This window comes from Phacochoerus africanus, chromosome 5 (assembly GCF_016906955.1).
Source record: "Phacochoerus africanus isolate WHEZ1 chromosome 5, ROS_Pafr_v1, whole genome shotgun sequence".
In the NCBI taxonomy this organism is placed as follows: Eukaryota; Metazoa; Chordata; class Mammalia; order Artiodactyla; family Suidae; genus Phacochoerus; species Phacochoerus africanus.
In genome coordinates this window covers 84,818,055-84,836,051 of record NC_062548.1, presented here as the reverse complement: position 1 = coordinate 84,836,051, position 17,997 = coordinate 84,818,055, and the positions used below count along the sequence as shown (strand labels likewise).

The following is a 17,997-nucleotide window of genomic DNA, read 5'->3' as shown; positions in this document are numbered from 1 at the left end:
CAATTATATCAAATAACTGGAACTCTAATAATTCATAATTATTAAATATTTTAATTATATCTTTGGTTATACACAAAAAAATGGCTATGAAGCCAAATGCTATGTTTAAGATTTCTTATTTAATATTCTAAAAAGCTGGAAACTATTAAAACACATACTTTCTTTTTTTTTTTTGTCCTTTTGTTTTTTGTCTTTTCTAGGGCTGCACCCTCAGCACATGAAAGTTCCTAGGCTGGGGGTCAAATCATAGTTGCAGCTGCCAGCCTATGCCACAGCCACAGCAACGCCAGATCCAAGCTGCATCTGCAACCTACACCACAGCTCACGGCAACGCCAGATCCTTAACCCACTGAGCGAGACCAGGTAGCGAACCCACAACTTCATAGTTCCTAGTTGGATTCGTTAACCAATGAGCCTCGATGGGAACGCCAAAACACATACTTTCAAATTAGATAAGAAAGTAGTAGATAAGAACTCAACAGTGGAACAAAAGAAATATGTCATTTTAAAATTATGCAGTATCAGAATTCCCATTGTGGCTCAGCAGGTTAATGACCCGAGGATATAGGTTCAATCCCTGGCCTCCCTCAGTGGGTTAAGGATCCTGCAATGGCCTAAGCTGCAGTGTATGTTGTAGATGAGGTTCAGATCTGGTATTGATGTGGCTGTGGCATGGGCCTCAGCTGCAGCTCTGATTCAACCCCTGGTCCTGGAAATTCCATATGCTGCAGGAAGGAATAATATTCCAATATGCAATATGTACACAGAATAGTTGATAAAAAAATTTCCATCTAGAAATTGCGTGTTTCATTATCACTGCCCCTCTAGGATATTATTATAGGAAAACTACATTCCTTAAACAAGAAATGTTAATATCATTCCCATAAAACTAACAAAGAATACAGCTGAGGAGTTCCCACTGTGGCCCAATGGGATCAGTGGCATCTCTGGAACAGTGGGACACAGGTTTGATTCCCAGCCCGGAACAGTGGATTAAGGATCCAGCATTGCCAAAGCTGTGGCACAGGCTGCAGCTGTGGATTGGATCTGATCCCTGGCCTGGGAAATCTCTATGTCACAAAGGGGGGGGGGAGAATACAGCTGATATAAAAATCAGCATTTCTTTCTTTTTTGGTTGCCCTGAGGTATAAAAAGTTTTGGAGTTCCTGAGCCAGGAATCAAATCCAAGCCAGAGTTGTGACCTACGCCACAGCTGCAGCAACGCCAGATACTTAACCCATTGTGCCCGGCAGGGATAAAACCCACGTGGCTGCCACTGCAGAGACACTGTCGATCCTGCTGCACCATAGTAGGACTCTGAAATTACCATCTTTGAATGTTATTTCAAGTTAAGTAATTGTAATTCATGTGCACAAAATTCAATGGATAATATAAGAGTTGCTTTAAAAGCCTGGTTAAGTAGATGTTTTCACATGGTTCTCAGGGAATTCAGTCTGTATGCATTTACAAAGCAACAGCATTTTAAGAAGCAAATGTTGGACTATGGTGGAGGAAGGGTAGGAGAAGGGTCTGAAGCAGTAGGCAGGAGCCAACTTGCATCCAGTCAAAAGAGTTTGATACTGTTCTAGAATAGATAAGGAAGTCACAGAAGGATGCTGGGGAGAGAAAGGTTTACATTTGAGGATTCCTTTAGTAACTCTATGAACTGCATATTGAACTATGTCTGTGGTATCACAACATTCTAGTTTCTACAAGCACCTGAGTACCCAATCCATGAGACTAAATCAATCATGAGTTTTTATCACTGTGTTACAAATGAAAAGGCTGGCTGTGGATAAAGTGCCCAAATTACTTTGCCAACAAAAAGCAGCCAGTCCGAGCCATGATATCTACTATATCCCAGTTTGCAGAGAGTTAAAGAGCCTCTTATATAAGCGCAAAATTTTAAAAGCTTCGCAAAATTAGCTGGTTTCACAAATTACTCAAGGTTCACTACTTAAGTTTAAAGTTAAGGTTTTCTAAAGATCTGAGTTTGCTAGATGTTATCTTTGCTTCTCTTGAATGTCTCATGTTAACACTGGCAAAGAAAAGATGAACTTCTGCTTCTTCATTTTTGGAGCTCCCTTTGTGAAGATGAAAGTACTTATAATAGCAAGGTGACTAGGAGTGGGGGAGAGGGGAATACAGTAATCAGCTCACAAACTAGAATACTCTTCAGAGAAAATTCAAAGCCAGCTTTTAATAGTTTTGGTCCTTTCATTGAAAGGACAGAGATTTTGTAGCAGAGACCTTGGAGTACCAGTTCAAACATGAGTTTTATCATACATCGGTTTTGTATTACTACACTTCTCTGAGCCTGAATATGGGGAACACTGGTCACAGACAAAAAAGGGGAATGATGTCTTGTCCTTTATTTCCTGACTACTTTCTTCCCCTCAACTTGCATCTCTGAGTAAGGGACCCATAACGCTAGAAAGCACAGATCCAGTCCCTTTGTCCTCTCTTCTTAAGCTTCCACTGTAATGCCATTGGCTCCATACTCCAAATGATTCTGCCTGTTGTGTCGGCTTATCACCGGCTGCTGAAATCACCATCCAGGAAATTCCTTAGGATGAAAATCAAAAGTGCTATCAATACTGCTAAATTCTAGTCTTGTCTATGGTTCCCAACATAACAGAAAATATAGCTGAAAATCATCTCTGTACAGGCATGAAACTTTAATGACAAATACCTTAAAAAAAAAAAAGTCACTCTCTTTGTAGCCTCAATGTTGACCCAGGATATTCTGTAGAGATAAATGGATTCAAGAAATACATAATATGTCCATTTATGAAATCAAAAGTTATCTTTAATGCCACAAGAATTTTTTGTCCTAGGTGAAAATCTTAGAACTTGCCTACTACCTCCGCTAAAGAAATGGAAAGTAATGTGCCACAAACTCATGAAGCCAGTATGCTGTAACAAAGAGCAACGAATGTACAACTCTGTTTTCAGCCTTAAGAAACAATGGAATTATACTGAAATAGCCCAGACCCTCTGTTTTAAGATTTTATTCTCCTAAGATGTCAGGAAACAAGGCACACTGGAGGACTGGAAGAACATTTTGGTATACCCTAGGAAAAGTATAAAACTCATCTCCAAAGAGCACTTTTTTCTGGGTCGGGGGAGGCATACCACAGAATGTTCCCGGGCCAGGGACAAAACACACACCACAGTAGTAACTGGAGCCACAGCAATGACAACACCAGACCCTTAATCCCTTGGGGCATCAGAAAACTCTGAAGTAATACTTATGTGAGGCTCTACCTCTGGCTCCACTAACAAAGAGAGCAATTTCCCTGTAGCTAATGCTGTGAACAACCAGGTCTCAGATCTATGCTCATTTTTTGGCACTCAATGGACTTTCTCTTTCTGAGGATGACTCATCTATGTCTTCTACTCCTCTCTTAAGCTCCCATTCCTATTCTTTAAGTCTAAAGGTTGTAGCTCTGTTGGGAGCTCTTTTGTAACTTAAGTGTTTATCTCACTGTTGACAGGTAATCTGAATTCTGCCTCCTAAAAATGCTGGTCAGTATGGTTTTATTCCTATTCCTTGTTCATCCTAAGGTTTTATATCTCTATATATCTATGGATATATAGATTCAGGAGGCCACAATTTTCCACACCTTTGCTTCGAGAAGAAGAATTAAAAGACAGACCGTTAAGAACACTTAGAATTCTAAAAGGACTTAAAGAGAATGAATCTTGTAGAGAGGTAACTTTTATTACAAGCAAAACTCTGGAAAAGAGTAAATTTAAGGAAATATCCCAGATATAATTTGACAGGCTTGCAGAACAAGATGTCTTAAAAAAATCACTGAACAATACACTGCAAAGGTTAGCTCAGTTTAGTTTAGATTTTATAGGGCCCAAAATATGAGGCTGAAGAAACCCAAATTTATCTCTATGCAGTAAAGAATGTAAATGGAAGTGGGAGGCAAGCTTATTTGTTTTATACCATAGTTTTTTTGGTTGTTTTTTTTTCTTTTTAAGGCCATAGTGCGGCATATGAGAAGTTCCCAGGCTAGGGGTCTAATTGGAGCTATAGCGGCTGGCCTACGCCAGAGCCACAGCAACACCAGATCCGAGCCGTGTCTGCGACCAACACCACAGCTCACGGCAACACCAGATTCTTAACCCACTGAGCGAGGCCAGGGATCGAACCTGCAACCTCATGGTTCCTAGTAGGATTTGTTTCTGCTGCGCCATGACAGGAACTCCTTGTTTCATACCATAGTTTGCTGTTTTAGCCAAGTAACTACAATATATAGATAATATACTAAATGCCAGATACAGTTTAGTAAACTATTTCATTTAAGTCTTAAAAAACTCATGAGGTAAATAATGGGAATTTTATAAAGCATTAAATAACTGAAATAAGGTCAAAACGAAAGATTCATAATCTAAACCCAGGTCACTATGCCTTCCTAATTAAATAAAGATAAGGAATTAATAAGCATGGGGGAGGCTGAGGGAAGAAGAGTGATTCAAAGGTCAGTTAAAATAGGAGTTCCTGTCGTGGCACAATGGAAACAAAACGTGGCACAATGGAAACAAATCTGACTAGGAATCATGAGGTTGCAGGTTCAATCCCTGGCCTCGCTCAGTGGGTTAAGGATCTGGTGTTGCCATGAGCTGTGGTGTAGGCCGCAGATGCAGCTTGGATCTGGCATTGCTGTGACTCTGGTGCAGGCCAGCAGCAACAGCACTGATTAGACCCCTAGCCTGAGAACCTCCATATGCCGCAGGTACAGACCTAAATGGACAAAAGACAGGGAGAAAAGAGAAAAAAAAAAAGTCAGTTAAAAGAACTGGAACAGTGTTTGCAGGAAGACAATTTCTGAAAAGACATGGGATATATTTTAGCATTAAGATAACTAGAGATTAGGAGTTCCCTGGTGGTTCAGTAGATTAAGAATCTGGCATTGGCACTGCTGTGGTGCGAGTTAGATCCCTGGCATGAGAAATTCTTTCCTTTGGGAAGGGCCAAAATAAATAAATAAATAAATAAAAGATAACTACAAATTAATGACAGTATAATGTGGTACTCAAGAATGTGAATTATAGAAAACAGACTATTCAACTGCTAATATTTTTATAAAATGAATTATATAAATTCTGGCTTCAATATTTATAAAATGTATAAATTTATAAAAATACACAATTGTGACCTTGGACAGGTTATTTATTGTCTCACAGCTTACATGTTCTCATTCTTAACATGGAACTTTCTACCTCTAATGAGTTGTTATATATATTAAAGTTAGTAGTATTTCTAAAGTATCTGCACATACTAAGCATCAATGAACACTGGCTACTGTTATCACCACCATCATTATTCATGCTTGGAAATAAAGGCATACAAAAAAGGCCCCAAGCCTCCACATTTCAGGTGACTAGGACGATGGTGGTACACTAAAGGGCATAGTAAAATCTGGAGAAAAAAACTGATTTGTGGAGGAAAATACCTAAATTCATTTTTAGAGGTGACTAAGTATGCCTTAAAGGACTATGGCTTTTCTGAACACTTCTACAGTGTGATCAGTTCTGATCTGTATGAAAGTTTTCTACGTGGAAATTTTTGCAATAAATACTATGGCTACTTTTCTTATTCAGTGACATGCTGATACCGACACTTAGCTGGTTTCCTTGACTATTAGCTTCCACCAAATGATTCACAAGCAGAAACTTTTTGAATTCTACATATTTCCTTCTAGGCAGGTATCTTCCTATAAGAAGCTTTAAAAACAGGTAAACCGGAGTTCCGTCGTGGCGCAGTGGTTAATGAATCCGACTAAGAACCATGAGGTTGCGGGTTCGGTCCCTGCCCTTGCTCAGTGGGTTAACGATCCGGCGTTGCCGTGAGCTGTGGTGTAGGCTGCAGATGCGGCTCGGATCCAGCGTTGCTGTGGCTCTGGCGTAGGCCGGTAGCTACAGCTCCGATTCAACCCCTAGCCTGGGAACCTCCATATGCCGCGGGAGCGGCCCAAGAAATAGCAACAACAACAACAAAAGACAAAAAAACAAAACAAAACAAAACAGGTAAACCACTGAGCAATTTCCATCAATCCATATCCAAACTGACTTCAATATATCTAGAGAATACTTTTTAATGATGAAATATTAACCAGTTACAACATCAGTTTTTAAAATTTTCACATCTTAAACTTTCTAATATTAATATCCAATTATAATAATAAAGGGAAATGTTTTAAATTAATTCTATGAAAAATATACTCACTTGGAAATAAGCATTTCAAAATTTGAGAATTAATGCCTTAATACATTAATATAAGGATACTGGTGACTTCTGAAAACAAAATATTTACTTTTGATTCCTGAAAACAATAACTTATGTACAGTACTCAATACTGAAGGTTAATCAACTCCCGAAGTTATACAACCTACATTTCCCTATGATTAAAAATTACAAAAATAGCCTTATAAAATTCAACTTTAAAAAGCTTTCTGGGAGTTCCCGTCATGGCTCAGTGGTTAAGGAATCCGACTAGGAACCATGAGGTTGCAGGTTCGATCCCTGCCCTTGCTCAGTGGGTTAAGGAACCGGCGTTACCGTGAGCTGTGGTGTAGGTCGCAGACGCGGCTCAGATCTGGCTTTACTGTGGCTCTGGCGTAGGCTGGTGGCTACAGCTCCGATTCGACCCCTAGCCTGGGAACCTCCATATGCCACAGGAGCGGCCCAAGAAATGGCAAAAAGACAAAAACAAAAAACAAAAAACTTTCTCTTAAAAGTTCTGTAAGTAAAATTTTCATTATATTTATTGTATGAAAGCAAAGGAGTAGGAACACTAGAAAATAATCTTTCACAGAAAAGACAATCAACATTTAACACATAACTAACCTAGTTAAAGTATACTTACAGTGCATGTTTTTGTCTCCCTTCTCTTACACCTTGAATATAATACACCAAATTATCAAAGAAAAGCTTCATCATGTTCAGTTCTTTTTCTGCCCACCTGGCCCAAGTGAAAGAAAAAAATAACTTTAAAGGCATAGGGTAAGAGAATAATCTCTTGTAAAGCAAGGGGAAAAAAATTTATCTAAAACTTTTTCTAAAGCAAAATATTTCAATTATCAAAAACTTGTAAGGACTAGTTATACTTCAATTGTGAAAAGACAAAAAGCAGTGCACCTTAAACATTGTTTTTTAATTTATTTATTTAAAAACATCTATACCTGTGGCATATGCAAGTTACTGGGCTAGGGGTTGATTGTAGCTGCAGACATGGCTCAGATCCGGCATGGCTGTGGCTGTGGTGTAGGTAGGCACCTGTAGCTTGGATTTGACCCTTAGCCTGGGAACTTTCATATGCTGCAGGTGCAGCCCTAAAAAGACAAAAAATAAATAAATAAAAAATGAATAAATAAATCCTTCATCAGGTTCAATTTTTCCTGAAATTTAACAGTCTCTGAAATCTTTCCAAAAAGTCTATTTCGAATAAAGCAATTAACACATTCTTAAAGGTTAGTGACATGCTTATGATAGCCAACTTTCTATAGATATAATAGTCTCAAATACCAGATCAATTTCAATCAAAGTACTATCCTTGAAGGAATTCCTTAACATTAATCATAAGTTCTCTATGTATATAAATGAGTAATGGGTGGTATCAAGATTATCTGCAAAATAATGTAATATCTAGAGCCAATTCATAGTAATGGGAAAAATTAAAGGCACCCTAGAGTGTTTAATGTGTGAATATTCTTCAAGAGTCCTTTGCTATGGCTAGATACACTAAAAATCTTAACAATCAGATTAACAGCATTAATTGCTATTAATTGCGACAGTATTTTTCTCACAAAACAATGAATACAAAGGTCAGATTTCCTACTTCAGGGATATAATCTCCATGGGGCTAAGTGGCAGAGACAGCACTCAGAAAACTAAGAAAACATCTGATTTATACAAAATTCAAGTTTTCCTGGTGCGGAATAAAGAATGGTAAGTTACTCAAAACCTTGTTTGATACTTATGACTTGAAAAAACTCTTTAAAATAAATACTTTTCTTTCTTTTATTTACTTACATTGTAATCCAATGTGTATCATAACTGCTCCCAAATTGCTGAAAAGTACCAAACAGTTTTGGAAGAAGACGAAGTGAAATTACTACTGATCTGAAACAGCAAAAACAGGTATTTATAGAGTAAAATAATTTTAAATACTATCAATAATTCTAGCTCTTAACAGAAATTCAGCTATTTAAAGTCTTTTTTTTATTATGGTTGATTTACAATGTTGTGCCTATTTCTGCTGTACCAGCTATTTAAAATCTTAAACATAAAAGGATTTAATGAACTTTACATATTTCCAAACATTAAAAATCTTTTTCCAATGTATCAATTTATTACATATACACTGAGACAAGAAAACCAAGTTTTAAAAATCTAATCCAATACATTTAAAGTAAAATACACTATATAAATATCTGAGTATAAGCAAGTCAACAGCATTAAATTTTTTTTTCCATGAAAGAATTCTTTAACTAATGAGTCATACGTGCTTCTAGGGATTTCATCAAGGAAAACAGGAATTAGGAGCTTAGGTAAATTATCCAGAGCAAGGCTTCTCAAAGTTTAGTGTACACTTGATTCACCTAAGGGAATTTTGTTAAAATGCAAATTCTGATCCAGTCGATTTGGAGTAGGTTTAGAATTGCAGTTCTAACCAGCTCATACTGCTGGTTTGTGGACCACATTCTAAGCAGTAATAAGGTATAAAACATTTTTTTAACTATATAAATTATCAGTTTCTCCCTAATTCTCACAATATAATCTGCACATAAACTGAAAATCACTCCATTATGAGCTATGTTAATAACGAAAGCACATTATATACTTCAAGCATAAAGGAGACAAAAGGCAATAGGAAATCATCCTAAAACCTCATGTAGATATCAGTAAGTTTATATTCTGGAAAAAAAAAAAATAACAGGGGTATAGGGAATATAATGACATGCAAATCCCACAAGACCTAGTAGTCAAGAGAGCTGCTTGTATGAGCCTGGAAAGAAAGAAGATAAACTCTAATAAGCTATCAAATTTCTTTTATTTTTAAGCTCAGGAGAAATACTGCTTCATAGAGAATTTTTAAAAAGAGAAAAAAAGGTAGCACCCTAACCACAAGTATGGTGTATAAATAAATCCTCAAAATGCCTCCTCTTTTTGAGACAAGTACCAGGGATATTAGAATACAGGACTACACTTCTGGGTTCGAGAAAAACAGTCGTGAATAATACTGAGTAGGAGAAATGAAAAATCTTCTGAATAAAATCCAAAGTACTTAAGTTGGACTATAAAGCTCCTTGTGATCTGTCCCCATTACTTCTATCAGTCTAACTTAATTTCCTTCCCATGGTCTTTTCTGCCATCCCTTCAACACACACAAGCACATTCCTGCCCATGGGCCTTTGGTGTAGCCTCTGCTTGGAGCTTTGAATGCTCTTCACATTAAAAACCATCTGAAAGACTTCTTCCCTCACTTTACTAAGGTTTCCTCAAATGTCAATAGAGAGGATGACCCTGACAACTCTATATTAAATAACACCCATCTGTTGCTCCATGAACCTCTTTATTCCTCTTGATTCCTTTTCCAATTTTTCTTCATCATCATCTAATGAATATTTCTTTATTTCATGTGTCTACCACTAGAATGTGCTCGATATGAGCAGACTGTCTTATCCATTAAAAAAATCCCTGCAAATGGTGCATACTGAGTACGTATTTGCTTAAATAACAAGACAGAAAAGAACTTAAAAGCAAGATTTTCAAGGAAGAAGAAAGATCACAGTATAAAATGCTTTATTACAGTTAACGACAAAGACAGAAAAAAACACTACCGGAAGATAAAAGAAACAGCGTTATTAGGAGAAATGTCAGAGGACTGAAACCACATTGTTATAAATTAAAGAGTACATAGTAAAGCAATGAAGACAGTAAATGCCTGATATCCAATAAGTATAAGGTAAATATTCTTTAAATATTCAAAAGCATTTAAACTTTAAAGTATATTTTTATATATTAAAATTTTTATTAATTTTCAACAATTTGCACAGTAATAGTGCTTGGGAAGATGGACCAAGGAATATCAGAGAAAATCAATTTCAATTTTAGATTATTCATCTAAAATCCTTTATCAAAATTTAAGAAACATTAGTAGAGTTTTTCCTAAAAATTAAGACATTAGAAAACCAGAATGAATACATATATATATTGACTTTATTAGCAAAGATATTACAAAGAAAAAAAGGACAAAAAAATTTCAAAATTACAAAAGCAAATTTCAAAATTGTCTGCCTCGTGCAATCTCAATAACAGTTTTAAAATACAAAGAAAAAAATAGAGATAACATATCTCACTTTCTCTAAGAAACTAAAGCAAGTCTTACAGTGTACCAGTTCTATATTTTCTGAAAACCTTATCTTTTTTGCAGTCACTATTGTTTAGAATCAGAATGGTTTAAATTTACTTACTCAATTTTCTACAGTAAACATGTTTTTATTGCATAAAATGTAATATAGACACAAATACATGATGCATGGCATTAGAGAACAGGACGCCAGGCACTGAGTGGGTTACTGGTTGAATTGAGTGGATAAAGACGTGGTTCATGTAAAAGAACCGAAAGTAAGATTGTCCAAATTGGACTCATCTTCCCTCAACCCCTATGTAAGCGAAATACTTTTCTCCATAATTTATAATATAAACACTGAGTTATGAAAGAATGATTACATCTTACATGACTAGAACCTTTATTTAAAAGTTCTTCCTAAAATTATCAGAAAAACTCCAAAATTTGCTCCTCAAAAAGTGATTTCAAAGAACACAGAAGACATATTTTAAGTACTATAAATTAAAGAACATAAAAAAAGACCAAATCCAGAATCAGTAAGATCCCAAAACACTGGAACACCTTATTTAAACTGATAAATTTTAAAGAAAAAAATGATATAAATAAATAATGATGATAGCCTGAATATTAGTAACAGTATTTACACAGGTTAAGATAATTTATTTGCTTGGTGACAACTTATATTCCATTGTTAAAGGAAACTTCACCAAATCAAATCTACCAATCTGTTCCAATTAAAATTATGTAGTAGCACTTCTCCTGTAACAACTGAGATATTACCTTAACCTATCAACTTTTTTGCCCAAATAGTTTTATAGTTGCTAATATATTTTGAAAAATATATAAATTATTGTTATATTCACACTTCACAAATTCTTTCACAAGAACATTTCAAATACGAAAACACACAATACTAGGCAATATGGTTAAGATTAAAGGGTTCAATTATCCAGAGTAGTAAGACAGTCAGACCTCTGAATCTGTAGCTTCCTTATCTGTGGGTACAGAGCCAACTGTTCCTCACTGTTTTATATAAAGGACTTGAGCACCTGCAGATTTTGGCATCTAGAACCAAACCCCCACAAAATACAAAGGGACCATAGAGCTAATTTAGACTCAAGAAAAATACTATTACCTGAAACGACCCTGTTCTTTTGCTTGATTTTAAGTTTTTGTTGTAACTGGAATCTTATTACTAGGCAGAGTGAGGTGTGACTCCAGTAATTACCAGTGAAACTTCATGCTGCCTCAGAAAAATGAATGCATTTGCTGGTGCTCTTCACAATTAAAGTCACACTTGGACTTTTTCCTGGTCCTAGACTCCATATTTGAAGACTTTGTGTTCTACAAATGCTAGTCAATCTTTTAGAATTATAATATACATGAAGAGCTAACATGAAATGCCCTATATAATTTTTTTAAGGGCTGCACTTGCAGCATATGCAAGTTCCCAGGCTAGGGGTTGAATTAGAGTTGCAGCTGGTGGCGTACACAACAGCCACAGCAATGCCATATCCCAGATCAATGCCGCATCTGTGACCTACACCACAGCTCACAGCAACACTGGATCCTTAACCTACTAAGCAGGGCCAGGGATTGAATCTGAGTCCTCATGGATACTAGTCAGGTTCATTACTGCTGAGCCACAATGGGAACTCCTATAACATAGTTTTTACAGAAGAAAAGCAAAATACATAGTACCAACCTTTTCTTAAATATATGAACCTTTATTTGTGTAAACAGAATTCCTGATACATGCAATCATTTTTACTTTTGTATACAAAGGCAAAAAAATTCACACTTAAGTTAAAGTACCTCAGTGGATCAAGAATGGCCAAAACAAACAAACAAGCAAAACAAAAGCCACACTGGATAGGTTCCCAGAGTCTAAAGTCAATTCTTAAGAAGCCACAGGAGGAGCTCAGTGTTAACAAACCGGACTGGTATCCATTAAGATGTGGGTTTGATCCCTGGACTCACTCAGTGGGTTAGGGATCCAGTGTTGCTGTGAGCTGTAGTGTGGGTCACAGATACAGCTTGGATTTGGCGGTGCTGTGGCTGTAGTGTGGGCCAGCAGCTGCAGGTCCAATTCAATCCCTAGTCTGGGAACTTCCATTGGCCTTGGGTGTGGCCCTAAAAAGACCACCAAAAAAAAAAAAAAAAAAAAGGCAGCCACCACAAGATGTGAACCCGATTTCTAGTTAAATATTAAACAACAAAGGGGGTGATAACAACCCAACCCCTATTTCCACCCTACTCACTGGTCACAAGTCTTACCTCACTCATCGACTGCAAAAGACCAAGGTGAAAAGCAGCGTTGTGAAAATTACTCTTTATCTCATGCTCTTACTTAATGACAACATTCTGCGAACCTGTCTACTATGTGTTACTTTAAACCTTCTGCACCAAAGAAATGTCATCATATGCCTTCTAAAACAATCTGCCTAAGGCTAAATGTGCATAAGGCACATATGCCGCACATCATAGAGACTATGTAAACATTTTGTATACAAGTGTTTACTGTGGATCCTGGATAAATGGTAGAATTATGAGCGATTTATGGAAGACTTTAATTTTCTTTTTCAGATCTCTATACTTCCTGAGAAGTAATGAGCCCATATTACTATTCAAAAGAAAACTAAGTACATTTTATAAAATAAATTGGAATAAGACCAAAGAAAAGCAAAGACAAACAAAAATTGCTAATAGGTCTATAAACCAGGGCAAGTGAAGAACTAGAAAGAAAATGAAAAAGTTAGCACAGAGAAAATTAAAAGAAATATAAAACCTCTGCTAAGTACATAAAAAAGTGACATCAAGAAGTAGACATTCGTGGAGGGTTTTTTTTTTGGTCAAATGTGAGGAAAATGGTAAATGTGTTAAGGTTGCAATGGCCCATTTGTTTCAACATTTAAGGAAGAGTTCCCCTATTAATATTAGTACTCTTGTACAGCATGCCTTTCTTACTGTGATGGCAAACTCAGAGGCTACACTTGGAGAAAGGATTGTGTTTAGAATAGGATTTACAACAGTTTTCCTGATTTTAAACTTTTTTATATAAATGGAGTAAAACAAATATCCTTTTTTGTATCTTGCTTCTTTTATCTGACATTTTGTTGATGAGATTCATCCACATTATTCCACGCAGTTGTAGTTCTTTCACTGTTACTATTACATATGATTTCATTCATTTTCCACAATTTAATTTCCCTTCCTATTTTTTGGGGGGGGCATTTGGATAGCAGTACAAAAAATAGTTATTTTGAATAGTGCTTTTAAGACCGTTCTTGAGTGTGTCTTTGTGACTTGTGGATATATTATTTTAAGGCACATATTTAGCAGTGGAATGACTGGGCCATAGCGTATGTGCAGATGCACATATGAGGAATATAAATTGATATAACTTTAAAAAACTGTTAAGTAGTTTCACAAAGACTTTAAAAAGATAATCAACATTTAAAATTTTTCTATAATACCTATGTAACTGATGAAATTATCATCCAGCCACTAAAAGCATTCCTTTTAAAGAATATATGCCAAATGAGGCAATTAATTGATCCACTAACAGAGGTATATTAATGATTTCTAACACCTGCATGAATAAGCAACTTTTCTCTCTTGATTGTTCATATTATAGCCCTTTAATGATAACAATTAGAAAATAAAATATTGTACATACTTTTTCTAATTCAATTAGGTAAAAAAAATTTTGAAGCAGTTAGATATTCAACAAAATTAGACATTAATGTTGGGCCCGAGAATATTAATAAATTCAATTAACATATTTCACAATATCTAAGAATGGAGTAACATTATCAAAGCAGTATAACACAAGGGAAACCGGAAATTTTATCAGTGGAACAGAAATGAAAATCAAGCAACTTGTGGTAGTAATTTGAGCTCCAATAAGAAGTACATCAACAGACCTTGAAACTAGATAAAAAAAAACACTAACCTATTCTTTGTGCCTACGGAAGTCAAAAGATCCACCCAGATGGATGGATGGATGGAGGAACAATGTAAGTTGAACTTCACTTACTTAGCTTCCTTTTTATATAAGTTCAAGAACATTTAACTGTAAACTGACAACATGGTAATCACCACCATGTTCCTAGAATCGGGAGTGCCAGAAAGTGCTAAAAAATTCAAGACTGAGTGATAAAATATAAACAGGGAGAGAGAAGAGAATTTAAACTTAATTATAAACACTATGATTACTAAAAAAACAGGCTAATGATATATTCAATGTATGAATCCACCATACCTAGTTAGTAATACACAAAATGAACTTTGTTTATTGCATAAAAAAATTTAAATTCCTATTTACCTGTTGTTTCCTAAATTTTCAAGGCAACCTTCAATGAATCTCATTCGAATCTGTCTATCTGTAAACCAACATACTAAGGAACAGAGAAGTTTCTCTGCTTCATTTATTAATCCTTCAGATAGATTAACCTACAAAAAAGGTATATACATAAAGTTACTGTTTATACTGATTGTATTTTGCTGTAATTTTTGTAGTCTTTTGATTCTATTAAATAACTTACTGCATCATCATCCTGGACTATATCCCACAACAAAGTGTTTCCTTTTTTGCAAACGTTATCCAAATTAATGTCTGTCACAGCATTACTGCTGAATTGATGTTTATGAACTGCAGGTCCTGAAAAGGCAAAATATAACACATTATAGAGGAATGCAGCTGAATGAAATCATAAAGTGAATTACAGCATTCATAAACTTAACAAATTCAAAGTAAAAATTAACAATACATCTGTTCAAAAATCACAAGATAAAAACAGGATTAACACAATAGTTGCAAGTTATGAAGGGGAGAGTACAGTACTGTTTAACACTTGATGCGAAGTTCCCATTGTGGCTCAGTGGATTAAGACCCCAACATAGTGTCCATGAGGATGTGGGTTTGATCCCTGGCCTTGCTCAGTGGGTTAAGGATGTGGTGGTGTTGCAAGCTGCAGTGTAGGTCGCAAATGTGGCTTGGATCTGGTGTTGCTGTGACTGTGGCATAGGCCAGCAGCTGCAGCTCCAATTTGACCCCTAGCTTTGGAATTTCCATTTGCTGCAGGTGTATGACTGAAAAAAGAAAAAAGAAAAAAAAATTTTAAAAGGAGTTTGAGGAGTTCCCATCGTGGCGCAGTGGTTAATGAATCCAACTAGGAACCATAAGGTTGCGGGTTTGATCCCTGGCCTCGCTCAGTGGGTTCAGGATCCGGTGTTGCCATGAGCTGTGGTGTAGGTCACAGACACAGCTCAGATCTGGCACTGCTGTGGCTCTGGCATAGGCCAGAGGCTACACCTCTGGACCCCTAGCCTCCACATGCCACGGGTATGGCCCTAAAAGGACAAAAAGACAAAAAATAAAAATAAAACATAAAAAATAGTTTGATACTACTAAAGTGAAATAAGAGTTCACAGCCTCTTCAGTATTTCTAATAGTTATGATTACTTAATGTTCTTCACATGTTGAGAGCTGTATATAAATAGCTGAAACCCAAATTAAGCACGAAGCACACAATTTACTTTAAGTAACTAAAAAGCTGGAGGTCCCTTTGTGGAACAGTGGGTTAAGAATCCAACTGCAGGGGCTTGGGTTACTGTGGAGACACCAGTTCAATCCCTGGCCCACCTTAGTGGGTTAAAGAATCTGGCTTTGCTGCAGCTGCGGCATGCATTGCAGCTGTAGCTTGGATTTGATTCCTGGCCCATAAACTTCATTTGCCACAGATGCAGCCATAAATAAACAAAATATTTTTTTAAAGAAAACTGAAAAGCCAAGAGACATTCCTCTAAATGACTTTCTGTAAAGTGTCTTATATCAAAAGATTTTTCTAAATGAAATGACTTACCTAAAACGTTCAATTAAATTCAAATATTCTATTATAATAATGCAAACTGAGTATCAGACTATAAATTCTCCCTAGCATGCTATATTAAGCAAAAATGGTTGTTTTTAAACAGTTTTACCATTAAATTTCCCTATTAAATTGTACAAACATACTAATTTTATTTAGAGATTGAGTTTTAGAACACTTTCAGCACCCTAAAATATTCTCTCATACCAATTACATTTAACCTCTGATCCCATTCTCCAGCCCTTGTCTGTTTTTCCACCCCAATAAATTAGACTTTTTTGGAAATTTCACATAAATGGAATCATAAATTACATATGTATACTCTTCTGACTTTGTTTACTTAGCAAAATTTTTTGAGATTCATCCATGTTCAAGCAACTATCAAGCAGTATATTCCTTTTAATTACAAAATGCTATTTCATGATATGAAAACATTACAGTTTATGTATCAATAGTTAATGAAAATTTGGGTGGCTTCCAGTTTTTGTCTAATATGAAAAATGCTGCCATAAACATTGATGTAATAACAAGTCTTTGTATAAACATATACTTTCCTTTCTCTTGCATGAACACATAGAAGTGGAACTGCTGGGTCAAAGTAAATGTACATTTAAAATTTGAAGAAATGGCCAAACTGTTTTCCAAAGTGGCAGTGACACTTTACATTCACAATAATGGTGTGTGTAGGGCATCAGTTCCTATTCATCCAAATCCTCCCCAACACATGTGTGTGTGGGGGGGTGTCATTCTTTTAGCCATTCTAACAGGTGTGTGGTAGAATCTCTCTGTGCTTTTCAATTTGCATTTCCTTAATGACTAAGGATGCTGAGCATCTTTTCACATGCATATTAGCCATTTGTGTACCTTCTTTGGTGAAATAAATCAAATCCCAATTTGTACTTAAGTTGTCTGGATATAGCCCTTTATTAGATATGCAATTTGCAAATATTTCTCCCAGTTTGACTTAAGTTGGTTTTGGCTTGTTTTGATATTTACTTTTAAAAATTAATTTTATTAAGTACAATGTCTATATATAATCAAGATACAGAACATTTCTATCACCCCAAAAGTTCTTGTGACCCTTTATAATCAATTCCCACCATCAATCACTAAGATTTCAATCATTATAAATTACCTTTAGAATATTTTAGAAGTATAATAAGGGATATATATACATTATGTTCTCTCCTGTCTAGTTTCAAGTGCTTAGAATGTTTTCTAATACTCATCCATGGTGTTAAATGTATCATTAGCTTTTTTTTATTCCACTATGTGAATATATCACAGTTTACTACCAGATAACTCCAACTGAGGCTCATAAATGAAGTAGATATGAACATTCACGTAAAAACCTTTGGTTACGTTTTCATTTTTCTTGGGTAAATACCTAAAACAGGAATTTCTGGGGCATATGGCACTAGTTTAACTTTATAAGAAACTAATAAGAGCTCTCTAACCTGGCTGTATTATTTTATACTCCTTGACAACAATGTATGAGAGTTCTAATTGCTTTACATCGTGTCATCAGATATCATTAGTCCTTAATTTTTTACCTATCATAGATGAGTAGAAGTATCTCATTGTAGTTTTATTTTTGTCTTTTTAGAGTCACACTCACGGCATATGGAAGTGCCCAGGCTATGGGTCGAAATGGAGCTGTAGCTGCTGGCCTATACCACAGCCACAGCAATGCCAGATCTGAGCCAAGTCTGTGATCTACACCACAGCTCATGGCAATGCCGGATCCTTAACCC

The 17,997-nt window shown here is 35.9% G+C and overlaps 1 protein-coding gene across 5 annotated transcripts in view; it reads right to left on the bottom strand.

Moving 5' to 3' along the window:
* The window catches only part of USP34 (ubiquitin specific peptidase 34), a 256,844-nt gene that overhangs the window by 133,973 nt on the left and 104,874 nt on the right, over positions 1–17,997 (bottom strand). For all 5 annotated transcript variants that reach the window (XM_047781997.1, XM_047782001.1, XM_047781996.1 and 2 more), the window contains 4 exons: positions 14,918–15,033; positions 14,698–14,825; positions 8,048–8,137; positions 6,882–6,977 (listed from right to left, as the gene is read on the bottom strand). In XM_047781997.1, coding sequence (XP_047637953.1) covers positions 6,882–6,977; positions 8,048–8,137; positions 14,698–14,825; positions 14,918–15,033 — 430 coding nt within the window. The remainder of the gene's footprint in view (positions 1–6,881; positions 6,978–8,047; positions 8,138–14,697; positions 14,826–14,917; positions 15,034–17,997) is intronic.